Source organism: Glycine max, chromosome 4, assembly GCF_000004515.6.
Source record: "Glycine max cultivar Williams 82 chromosome 4, Glycine_max_v4.0, whole genome shotgun sequence".
In the NCBI taxonomy this organism is placed as follows: Eukaryota; Viridiplantae; Streptophyta; class Magnoliopsida; order Fabales; family Fabaceae; genus Glycine; species Glycine max.
Genome location: NC_016091.4, coordinates 47021720 through 47033736, shown reverse-complemented (window position 1 = coordinate 47033736; position 12017 = coordinate 47021720). Strand labels below are relative to the sequence as shown.

At 33.0% G+C, this 12017-nt stretch overlaps 2 protein-coding genes across 7 annotated transcripts; one reads left to right on the top strand and one right to left on the bottom strand.

The window, feature by feature from the left end:
* Positions 1-729: 729 nt before the first annotated feature.
* LOC100820368 (RNA polymerase II transcriptional coactivator KIWI-like) lies at positions 730-2462 on the top strand. The gene is made up of 4 exons (NM_001254083.2): positions 730-896; positions 997-1102; positions 2026-2048; positions 2191-2462. The coding sequence occupies exons 1-4, from the start codon at positions 768-770 to the stop codon at positions 2248-2250; spliced, it is 318 nt and encodes a 105-aa protein (NP_001241012.1). The 5' UTR covers positions 730-767; the 3' UTR covers positions 2251-2462.
* Positions 2463-2997: 535 nt separating this feature from the next.
* SRT1 (NAD-dependent protein deacylase SRT2-like) lies at positions 2998-10275 on the bottom strand. 6 transcript variants are annotated; one of them, XM_014774863.3, is made up of 12 exons: positions 10076-10245; positions 9643-9685; positions 9272-9509; positions 9058-9123; positions 8011-8056; positions 7290-7450; positions 7062-7191; positions 6329-6403; positions 5895-6059; positions 3893-4020; positions 3264-3363; positions 2998-3170 (listed from the first exon to the last, which is right to left on the bottom strand). In XM_014774863.3, the coding sequence occupies exons 1-12, from the start codon at positions 10127-10129 to the stop codon at positions 3120-3122; spliced, it is 1257 nt and encodes a 418-aa protein (XP_014630349.1). In that variant the 5' UTR covers positions 10130-10245; the 3' UTR covers positions 2998-3119. The 6 variants fall into 6 exon arrangements, with proteins under 6 accessions (XP_014630349.1, XP_003522478.1, XP_014630350.1 ...); XM_003522430.4 differs by lacking the exon at positions 6329-6403 and having other exon boundaries at positions 10076-10275; XM_014774864.3 differs by lacking the exon at positions 2998-3170 and having other exon boundaries at positions 3264-3358.
* Positions 10276-12017: the final 1742 nt, after the last annotated feature.

Here is a 12017-nt window from a genome sequence, read left to right as displayed (position 1 = left end):
ATACCAAATTTCATTATCATTAAAAGTGTCTTTGGTTTAAAGGAGGAAAAAAAGTATAAACATGAATTGAAATGAAATTAAAATAAAGTATAAATGGTAGAAGTGGGGGACTACACCAATTTTTTAAATTTTCATCTCAAATATACCAAAATATAAATCAAATGAAATTAAAATAAAGTATAAATGGTAGAAGTGGGGGACTACACCAATTTTTTAAATTTTCATCTCAAATATACCAAAATATAAATCAACCAATATCCCAATACCCGTTATCATTCCCACACCTCAACACCCTATCTTCATGTCAATGTTACTAAAATTTCAAATTATTTTGATCCATCTTGAGAAAATACGTCAGCTTAGAAACCAAGTCCAATTTAATTTTTCTTGACAACCTGTTGTATGCCACAAATCATCACAATCCTATCCCAAACCAAACGGGGTTAAGACACAATCCAAGTCCCTAATTTTGCATCTTGCAAAGCCCAAAAGAAAATGAAAAAAAAGAGAGGAGAAAGTTACTTAAATTAAAACCCTGAGAATGCGAAAATTTTGAGACGCAGCGAGTGGAGTGGAGTGAACTTTCGCATCAACCCTTGAGTGTCGTTTCGTTTGGGCGCCAAAAGCGTTTCTAGATTTCAATTTTTCGGTCTATTTTCATTCTCAATAAAAAAAAATTATTCGCTCGCGTCTTTTTAAATCCACTCACTCACTCTTCACACAATTCTCACACCACAGAAACTGAAAAGAAAAACTTACTCGAGAAAATGTCTGGAAAGGCGAAGAGGAGAGACGACGACGATGCTTCCGACGCCGACTCCGAAGGCCACGCGCCGCCCATGAAGTCCCTCAAGAAGGATTCCGACGACGATCCCGACTCTGTTACCATTTGCGAAGTCGATTACTCTACTACTATGCTATTGCTAGGGTTTCTCTTTTTTTTTTTCTTTTTCTTTTTTGCTGTGTACTAATTAGTTTGTTTTATTTATTATGTAGATTTCGAAGAACAGGAGGGTTGCCGTGAGGAACTGGAAAGGCAGCATTATGGTTGACATTCGCGAGTTTTACGTCAAAGATGGCAAGCAATTGCCTGGCAGGAAAGGTTGGTTACTACTCGCTTCTTTCAAATGCCTTTTTCACTCTTTTTATGTGTTTGTGAATTTATTTTAGTTTTGTGTGTGCGTTGTTTTAGGAATAGTAAGGGTTTTAGGTCAGATCTTTTCAATGCTATGAATGTTATTTTGCTGATTGTGTTGAAAGAGGTAGTTAAACTAATGTACGCTATGTTCTTGTTCATGATAGCTGCAGTTTCTACTCCCTTGTTGGCTTGTTGCTAGGTTAGGCACTATTGATAAGGTTCTCACATCATTGAAGGTTGAGGGATACGCACGTTTTCTGTACTAGCTGGTCACCACATTGAGAACTAGTTTTTTTTTTCTGATGTGGAGTTTGTTGAATTGTGATTCATGAATGTGTAATTTGTTGTTAGCTCCGCTGGGCATGTATTTGAAATTGCCAACAATGTGGTCCATGGGAATACTCATGCATGTTATATAGTATTGACACATGATGCCTCTTGCTTGTAGTTGTATCTATTTCATAGTCATTACATGAGTGGACCAAATTGATAATTATGCAATTTGTGACAAGTTGCATTGGATGTATACTTGTTAACTTGATTTCCATGTTTCAATTAGAGTCTTTTCTTCTAATGGGGTTGACCTGATTGACTCTTAAAAGGTCCTTGTTTATGCTATCCTTTGATGTTCAAGATCATGCTCATGCATTATGGTTGAGGGATCCTTATGTAAACCTGGGAAATTCTTCTAGAATGTAGAAAGACTAGTCAGTTGGGAACAAGTGGAGTGCAGGAATAGATTGTTTTGTTTGCTTTTACTGAAAAATTGGTTTTTTATAGAACTCTATTTGATTTATCCATTTCATTTAAACCCCATATGAAGATGTTTGTTAGCTAGAGGATTTATAAATGTGGGTTACACTTACATTTTTATTATTTGTTTTCAGGTATCTCGTTGACCATGGATCAGGTATATCTTGAAACTATATATATGGATGTTGTATATTATGAGTTCCTTTTCTATGCCTCTGTCTTAAATCTGTTGGTTCTAATGATCTAGAACAAATGATTTTCGAGCCACTGTCCTGTAATTCATTTCTTGTGTTTTGCAGTGGAATGTGCTTCGTAATCATGTTGAAGAAATTGACAAGGCAGTTAATGAGAATTCTTAGGAAGTGGGCATCTAGTCAATTTAATAGTTTACTATGATAGCAGGTTATATATATAGTCTTTTTGGATGATTTGAAGTACAGTTAAGGGCTACAGTATTTTGTCTGATCAAACCCTTCGAGGTTGCTATTGTAGGATTTCGATTTCAGCCTCTGGTTACTAATGCATGTAAAGTGACCTCTATTATATATGCTAGTAGTTGGTTAACTATCTACTGCTTACTGCTACCACATGCTGTTATTTATCCTCTGAAACAGTAAAAACTGTGGACAAAGAAAGGGAAGGAGAAACTACAAATTTCAAGAATGTTTGTTTACTATTTATTTAGAGTAGTTGAATCTAATAATAGTATTTGACCCTTGACTCATTTCCTCTGCCAAACGTTTTAATTTAAAAAATAAAAAAATCTAATTTTAATCTTTAATAAATTTATGTATAGATTTTATTGACCGATCAGTTACACAAGTTATTCGTAGCATGTACCAAATAAATCATAATGTACCAAAAATAAAACTAGTTTTCTGTATGGTATAGCTCTGTATAAGATGCGCATGCTTTACACAATTAAATGGGAAAAAAAGAGTTGACGAAACGTTTAAATTCGTGAGCATCGATTTTACTATCTTTTAGGCAGCAACGCCCGTGTTTTTTTTGTTGTGCTGGGAATTGAGATTGTGTTTGTCGCGTTTCTAATCGATCTGCAATGTTCGTCTTTAATATGAAGAAGTAAAACATTTAAATTCAGAAAATGACACATCAATTACTTTTTATTTAATTCCTCGTCAATATCTTTACATGAGGGCAAGAATGATGAAATAAAATACTGGTTGCTGAATTTGAATGCAACATAATACATTATTTTCATCTATCATTATACAGCGGGTATGCTTATAGATCCAATATCAAGTACTCTTGGCAGGATCTGCAACAATGCAAAGCTTGTAAGATTTGAGACAGTAAGCATGCAAAATGCAATATTCAGTATAGCTAGTCAAAGGATCAACTCAAGCCATACCTCACCCAATCGTGCATTTATTTTCAGGGGCACAAAATCATCAGCACGCGTCACACCTATGTTCACAATTGCAGTAGCAGCACCAGCCTCATGAGCTGCTCTGTTCAAGTAAATTTTACAAATCCAATCATGTCAGATATGCAAAACAGGCAAATGAAATTTCAGTGCTTGCAAATGGGAAATACAAACCTTTATCTAAATTAGAGTTTTGAAGTTAATTACAAACAAAACTTTTTCTTTGAAATGATAATTTGATATATATCTCATTCTCAATAATATCATTGCATATCAAATTTTATAGGAGGGCATCAACAATCATTTTATAAAATAGCAGAATTTGTCTAGAAAACTATATTGTATTTTAATCTCAGGTGTCATTTATGGGAAGATCCTACAATAGATAAGAATAAATCACTGACAAGACAAAATGATGAAGGGTTCTACTCCAACACCAGATTTTATCAAATAGTTATTTTGAAGATGTGAAAACATGGAAAATTGGTTTCTACTATCAATCTATCATGTGGCAGAATGCAAATCACACATTATTTTTTTTTTTGTATATTCAAATGTTATAATTTAGATAATATTGACACCATAGCCAGAAGACCTGGTAATTTTGAATCTACCTGATAAGTCGAAAAGCAGACATGGTCATCAGAGATGACCCGAGTACAAGAAAAGCATCACATCTTCTAGATGCTTCCATTGCCATATCAGCTCTGTCCTTGGGAACATTATCACCAAAAAAGACAACCTTCATAATTATTCACAATGAGAATGTTAAGGACACTCCATAAATATTTCACGTTTGATTTACTTAAACAAGCATTTACATTCTCCAGCATAATAAGTCAAATAAAAATGATCACAAAACATTCTCAGATACATGATTGACTGAGTATGAATTTCTCTGTCCTTCTTAAGTTCAACAAAAGAAGGAGGGTTTCTAACTCAGAGGTGAAAATAGGAGACCATATTATCCCTCAAGTCACACGGTTTAAATATCTTGGGTCTGTAATACAGGATGATGGGGAAATTGAAGGGGATGTGAATCATCGCATTCGAGCAGGATGGATGAAATGGAGAAAAGCATCGGGGGTGTTATGTGATGCAAAGGTACCGATCAAGCTAAAGGGAAAGTTTTATCGGACTGCGGTAAGACCGGCGATTTTGTACGGAACAGAATGTTGGGCGGTCAAGAGCCAACATGAGAATAAAGTAGGTGTAGTGGAGATGAGGATGTTGCGGTGGATGTATGGTAAGACTCGACAGGATAAAATTAGAAACGAAGCTATTAGAGAGAGGGTTGGAGTAGCGCCTATTGTAGAGAAGATGGTGGAAAATAGACTTAGGTGGTTTAGGCATGTAGAGAGAAGACCAGTAGACTCTGTAGTGAGGAGAGTAGACCAGATGGAGAGAAGATAAACAATTCGAGGCAGAGGAAGACCCAAAAAGACTATAAGAGAGGTTATAAAAAAGGATCTCGAACTTAATGATTTAGATAGAAGTATGGTACTTGATAGAACATTATGGCGGAAGTTGATCCATGTAGCCGACCCCACCTAGTGGGATAAGGCGTTGTTGTTGTTGTTGTTGTTGTTGTTTCAAAATACACTTGCAGTCTGTTCCTTCCAGCTGAATCATGAAATATGTTGAATCTTAAAACACAGCCATGAACTTATTCAAGAGATAGAGCAGCAACAAATCATCACAGAAGAAAAAGATACGGTAAAGCACACATCAAGATTTGTCACATAAAACAGAATTACAAAAAAGAATACACAACTTAAATGGCCATCAACATGGAATTTTGTTCTGATTCCTCTGAGCCAAACGGGACAAGTTTAGTTGCCTAGGATAACGAGTATAGCACCTAATGAGAACTTAAAATAAATATTCTACAACCCTGTGAGGTCCTTAAAGGCTTAAATGAGAATTTGGATCCAAATGAACAATTAGTACATCAGCTGCCCAAGCCCAAGGTGTAGAGAGTTTATGTTAGATAAATTAGAAATGGCCTGAGAGACAATGCTGACGTGGCAGAGAGGGATGTGTCAAATATATAACGAGTTTCTGTTATATTGGGGACGTGTGAGGAAAGAGGATATCAGAGAGAGTCATTAAGTTTGTTATGGACAGAGCGCACTAGCCCTCGGTAGGAGCCTAGCTCAGTGGCAGTAGGAAATCCAACCCACAGCATTTCCTTTTTACACATTCAATAATATCAGTACCTGAATTCCTGCTTTTCTTTTTCCATTGTTGATCTATTTGTTTCTATATCTTGGAGGGTCAAACTTCACTTCCTATCATAACCTTATATATTCTGAACTGGTGGTCAAAACATCCAGAAGTGTCTATTCAGCTTCACTGCATTTCATGGAATTTTTTATTTTGTTTCTTTTTTCCTTTTCTTTTATGTGCAGTAGGGAGGTGTGTTCGTAGATTCACTGTTTCAGATCCATAATTTATATAGTAATAATTATGATTTCTTATACTTCTCTTGCCCCCACTAATTACCAGCCACAACAATAAAGAACAAAATATCTGTACAAAACTAACAGGCTGAAGTATCCAGACAAGTCACAGGCACAGCCATATATTTCAACTGAAAGAAACAAGACGGCCTACATCAGGTTTGAGAGCTCCATTGCACTTATGACAAGTTGGGATGGTAAAATCCTCCTCCCAAAATCTTTCATCAATCTCAATATCACCATCAGGTCTTTGTTTCATGCCAAAACTCTTATCTGATCCAGGGTTTCCATGGTCCAAGTTATCGATTGCTTCTGCCCACTGGTTTATCAGAAAAGGGAAACTCAGAATAGATGCACACAGTCTTATTGTTTTGAGAAATAAACATTGATAAAATGAAGCAACATATTTTTGCTTTTAAATACACAGTAATGACCCAAGTCAGGTCCTCCTACTATCAGAGTTTCAGTACAAGGAACACATTGCAGACATGTATAATACAAATTATATAAATGATTGAAACATGCAAAACATAATTCTAAAGAAAATTTAACAGACTGACAAATAAATGCTTAGTGTGGTAATTGTACCCTATATAGTTTAGTAATCCCTGCAAGATTCAAGATGGTACCCTCAATTTTTTCAATCTTCTTTCTTAGTGTTAACTGTCAAGCAATATAAGAAAACAATAAGCGTTCGAGGAAGTTTTATGAGTTAAGAAAGTAGTTTCTTGCAATGACTGCAACAAAGGTACAAGTCTTATTTAAACACAATGTTTAACATCCAGTATTATTACACATGCCATTAGGAATCTTTCACGGGACATATTAGTTTTTCCCCATACTTCTTTCTCTACTTTTTAGTGCATACTTCTTCCCAACAATCAGATTTCATCTTAAACCTATGAAGCATAAATCATTTGATGGGATTACTGTTCTCCGCACGCCACACACCTGATGAATGAGAGCACCCAGATGCATCATTCTTCTCCTTCTATGACTTCCCTCTTCCCTCATATTTAAGAGAATAAAAAAGGGGGAATTTTTTTATCACAAACAAAACCAACCCAAAGAAACCATCAAGACCTCTAGAGAGCTTACACAGATACTATAGTTATCAACCAGCAAGAGAAATTATTCCTTATATCTAAGTATTACATCTCTCAACATCAAAATATACTTTATCCCTAGAACAAAGGACTAAGTCTTTTAAATATCATGACTTAATCATAAACTCACTTCATCAGCATTTTTCTAAATATAGAAATCACTTAAAAAAATTTCATTGATAATACAATTTTTTCTATTAGTTGCAAATTCTAACCTTGGGATTAAGGGTCTTCAACTGGTCCTGAAATAAGCTCCGGCAAAAGGAATATCCACAATCTATACAAATTACAGTGTATACAGTCCCATGTATTTCTAATGGGTTGCTACCAGCACGATGATGCAGCCTGAGAACAAGGTACAACAAAATTCCAAGATAGGCTTGCTTTTAATATCTCAGGTTTTCCAAATAAGCCTAATTAATTGATAAATAATTAGAGGGTACCTATCAACATTTTGGGTAATCATAAAATTGATTCGGCCAGCTTTATCTAATGTGGCCAATGCAGTATGGGCAGCAGATGGTTGTGCTGTTGTAAATCGCCTCCATCCAGCATAGCTCCTTGCCCAATATCTCCTCCGAGCTCGACTTGAACGGAGAAACTCCTTTTAAATAATGTTAAGAGAAAGGAGAACATAAACACACAGATTAAGATGAAAGGGCTTCATGAGTCACAACTATTTTGGCATAAAAATCTAGTTGAGTTTTCTTCACCAAAGTCATTGCCATAAACATTCAAATTCAAATATGCTACACACTCATGATTACACCAATGCCAGATTCTTAATAACTTATCAATAGTTGAAGTCTTTCTCTCCTTCTGTAGATGGAGAGAGTTCTGCTTGCCCTACACTATTGGCTAACAACAACTTTTCTTCTCTTTAAAGAACATGCCCATAGATACTGGCATACTGCAGGTATTGTGTTCTTTCTTTTCCCCTATAGGCTACAGGAAATAATATTTAAGGTATTTGAAAAATGATATGAAATTCCAAGCCATTAAAGCAACCATCTGGAACATGATATCTAAATGCAAACATATATGTTTTCCTATCCTTAGCCGTTTTTTTAATCTTTTTCTATTGGCCATATTTTTCTAAATTATTTAGGCCCTATCACAGTACAATCAAAGAAGCAAATATATTTGAACATGTCTTTAGATCACCTGATGGGTTATTGGTTTGAAACCAGAACTATAAGCTCCATTGGGGCTGCAATAAATAATGAATTGCTATCAGTGAAGAACAGACAAAAGAAGATAAAGTCAGCATCAAGAATAATAAATTTTAGCAATTCATTCCATATTCTCTCAATATGAAACTCAATGTTCACCCTATATAGGACTTTAAACACAACAAGAATGGCACATTCTTTGACTCCACCAATAAATGAAAGTGGATATTGATAAGAATTAGCACTGATGAACAGTCAGTGCATGGATGGTGGACCCCTCCAACTGATGAATCATTGATGCATCTGGTTTCCAATAATTACATATTGATGCAGCGTAGTTATTTTCTTTTCAATATTTTAAATTATTCTTTTAGAAACATAGGATAGAATAAGATCAGATTAGGATAGACTGAGATTCATGTGATCTCAGTTTTATCTTTTATTTTGTTTCCCCCTGATCTACTAGTTTGAATTGTAATCAGATCAGATTAGCTAGAGAATCTCTCACCAACTCAGCCTATAAAATGAAGAAGTTGAAACCCAAAGAGGCCTACACATTTCTTTTTTCTTAAGATTGACAGGAAACATGTAACATCAATGACCAAAAAATATCAGATCATCTATAAAGCAAACCAAATTTTGGAAAATCTTTAAAAAAATGTAGGCCATAGACATATTTCATCACACTTTGACTTTGTAATAAATGGAAAATGAGCTCCAAATAGTCTAAAGGAAATGGTAGGATCAATCAAAATGTGATGAAATATAGCAACAATTATCAATCTTAGCACAATATCTATAACATGGCCAAAGAAGAAAGCAACTAAGCAATTAATCCGTTTAATCCTTTTATGTTGCCATCAGTTATGAATGCTACATCCACAAACTTTACAAGGTCCAACAAATATATTAATAAATAGAGGAAAGAATTTTCAATATCATAAAACAATTAGCAAGCAGCCATTCTGAGCAAAAGAGCCCAATAAGCATTTTAAGTAACCTCATGATCTTAGAAAGTAGTATACAAAAGAGGCAGAACCTTCTGTAGTCGGGGATGCCACACTCTGTACTGATTCCAGCTCCAGTCAATACCGTGAGCTTGGTACTGTACATTAAAATTGAAATTGAGTCAGGGAACTCTTAAAATTTGCAAAATGTAAATGATCAAAGTGCTGTTATTATATCTACAGTACGTATGGAGATCTAATATACTTCTAACTGAAAAAAAAAAAATAGAGAATAAGAAAATCAACCTCCGGTCCAAAAATTCATACAAAAGCTGAACGTCTTTGATACTCGGAGGATCTGCTTCTGGAACTGTCTTCTTATCCCTCGAGATGTTAGATGAGGCCTTTTCATCAGTTCTTGGTAAGGTCCCAGGGACAGAGATTCGGCACGTTGTATGTACCAGCCTCGCACGACCCTTAAACGATATGAGTCTTCCACCTCTTTTTGCTAAGTGCCAATTTCCACTCCTTGGTTGAACAATATCTGTGAAGATGCAATAATTTGCAGAAACACAATGCTATAGTCAGTCAAATAAGCCACAAGTGTCAGGAACTCAAAGTAAGAGTTTATGTTAATGCAAGAAAATAATTTTGCAAGCAAGAGGGAGCATACTTGCCTGTTGTAAGAGTCCCGAGCACTTTTCTCACAACCCCAAGAGACTGTACATGTAGATAAATAATAAATAGAAAAAGAAACACACACATTATGAACTATGAAGCATAACATATTTACATCTATTCAATAGTGTAGAAAAAGTAGAGAGTTAAATGAAAGATATGAAACGAATGATTAAAATAAAAAGTGCATTTGATGCAGATATTGTTTGGAGCAAAGAAAGAAAAAGATGCAGAATGAGTCAGAAGAAAGAGAGTTGAACACAAGTTAGAAATGAAGAATCTGAAAGTGGAGAATGAATTTCATTTATCATGAGAAAGGTTTCTGGAAACATGGTTAATAATAGCATTCCCTGACCTACAATTATTTTACTCCTTTGAATCTTTGACTTGATGTAACAGAGAGAAAGGTAGAGAGAGAGAAGCGGAACTTACAGTGAGAGAGAAAGACGAGGAGGAATAGAAACGAAGAGGTAAAGACATAGCCATTTAGTTTATGGGAGCAACCATGATGCGCATCGCTCCCACCGCTGCTTCGCCTTTTACTCTGGATTTTGGTTCATTATGTTCAACCCCCTCCACGTTGCATACTTCTCCGCCGCCTATAAAAAGTTTAAAGTTTATGATAAACAGTCATTTTGTCAATCGGCTTAAAAATGTATATTTGAAACATAAAAATATAAAGTTTAGTTCATAAAATTTATAATAAATAGTCATTTTGTTAATTGGCTTACAAATGTATATTTGAAAAATAAAAATATAAAATTTAATTCATGTGTAAAAATTATTAATTTTTATTACGTATTATATCATATTATATCAAATGAAATGTAATCTCGTTATAATCCTTAAATTGTGAGAGATACCGTTCTAAGTCCAAACGGTAAAGAATAAATATTTATATTAGTTTTTTTAATTTGTTTTAAAGTTAACCTCCATATTAATTTGAGTATTATTGTATTTTTATTTAAATTTAGTTGGATTTTTTTATTTGTAAGTAACTATTTTTATTTCATTCATATTACTTATAATGTTGTCTCTCGAACCATATAAGATTTATCCAAGGAATTCTTTCATGTATATATATATATATAATAGTTGATTAAATTCTTTTTTTAAAATAAATAAATTTGGTCCCATGGTTGATTGTATTTTTTTTTACTCAAAACTCTTGACATATTATTTTCAATCTAAATATAAAGTACTTAAGTTGGAATTGAGATCTCAAATAATTTTAAAGATTAAAAATGAAAAATTTAGTAAAAATTTGATAAAAATATAAGATATAAGATTATTTTTTTTTCACAGCAAAATTAAAGTTTGACAAGAAAATCAAAATAATAAAAATATATATATTAAAAAACAATTTAAAAAATATATTACATAAATAATAAACTAACAAGAAGAGTAAATTATAAACACATAATAATAATAATAATAACAATAATTACTCACAAATTATTATTAATGTCTGGATATAGTTGTTGTAATTTTTATATTTTTGTGGATTAAATTTTATATTTTTATCTTTAGAGACACATTTGGTAGCGTGACAAAAAATAAAAAAAATATTATAATAAATATATCTCTATGTTGATAATGTGTTGACAAATTTATCTCTTCATATACAGCTTATTTTATCCATAATAACGACCAGAGTTAACTGCAGAATGTATTTATCATAATTTTACCTTTTAATTTTATATTTTCATTATGCGAATTAGACATTAGAGAACAAAAATAATTATTTAGCTAAAGTTTAAGTGGATTGAATATGGATCGGGATACTACAATCTTTTAGCTATAAAATTGTCACTCCCACAGCCGATTTAAACTTACAGGTACGAGTTCCGATCCTTACTCACTAAAGTAAATTGTGTTGGCTAAATAAATATATGTTATAATTTAGCAAAACGAATTTAATACATTATCAATTATTCAAGTTTTCACACAAAATTAATTAAAATTTTGTCTTTGATGCGTGACCCTTAAAAACTAATAATGTTAATTTATAATTACACAACAATGTAAAAAATTATTGTATTGTTAATATAAGTACTAGTATTATTTATTTTAAAAAATTATAATTTAAAATACCAATGTTGTAATTTTATTTATTTGTGTATTGTTGATGTAATTATCAGCCAACTAAAAATCAATATTAATATAACCTCCAAAATAATTATTACAAAAATTAAGAAACCTTTCCGGACACTAACCATTTGTAATTTTGAATAGTAATGTAAAAATCTTTTACCAATGCATTCATTGATTACTCATTTAAATAATAGTTTTTGAACACTACTGCGATAAGTAAAATAATTATACTCATAATAATTTTTATATAAAATAAAAATAATAGTTAATTGATAAATTA

Bases quoted from the DNA above. Each gene is read 5' to 3' on its own strand.
- LOC100820368 (NM_001254083.2), top strand. From the start codon at position 768: ATGTCTGGAAAGGCGAAGAGGAGAGACGACGACGATGCTTCCGACGCC. The intron at 1,103-2,025 runs GTTGGTTACTAC...ATTTGTTTTCAG, and splicing joins GCAATTGCCTGGCAGGAAAG to GTATCTCGTTGACCATGGAT. The intron at 2,049-2,190 runs GTATATCTTGAA...TGTGTTTTGCAG, and splicing joins TCTCGTTGACCATGGATCAG to TGGAATGTGCTTCGTAATCA.
- SRT1 (XM_014774863.3), bottom strand. From the start codon at position 10,129: ATGGCTATGTCTTTACCTCTTCGTTTCTATTCCTCCTCGTCTTTCTCT. The intron at 9,686-10,075 runs GTAAGTTCCGCT...CTACATGTACAG, and splicing joins CCTCGTCTTTCTCTCTCACT to TCTCTTGGGGTTGTGAGAAA. The intron at 7,451-8,010 runs GTGATCTAAAGA...ATTATTTAAAAG, and splicing joins TCAAACCAATAACCCATCAG to GAGTTTCTCCGTTCAAGTCG.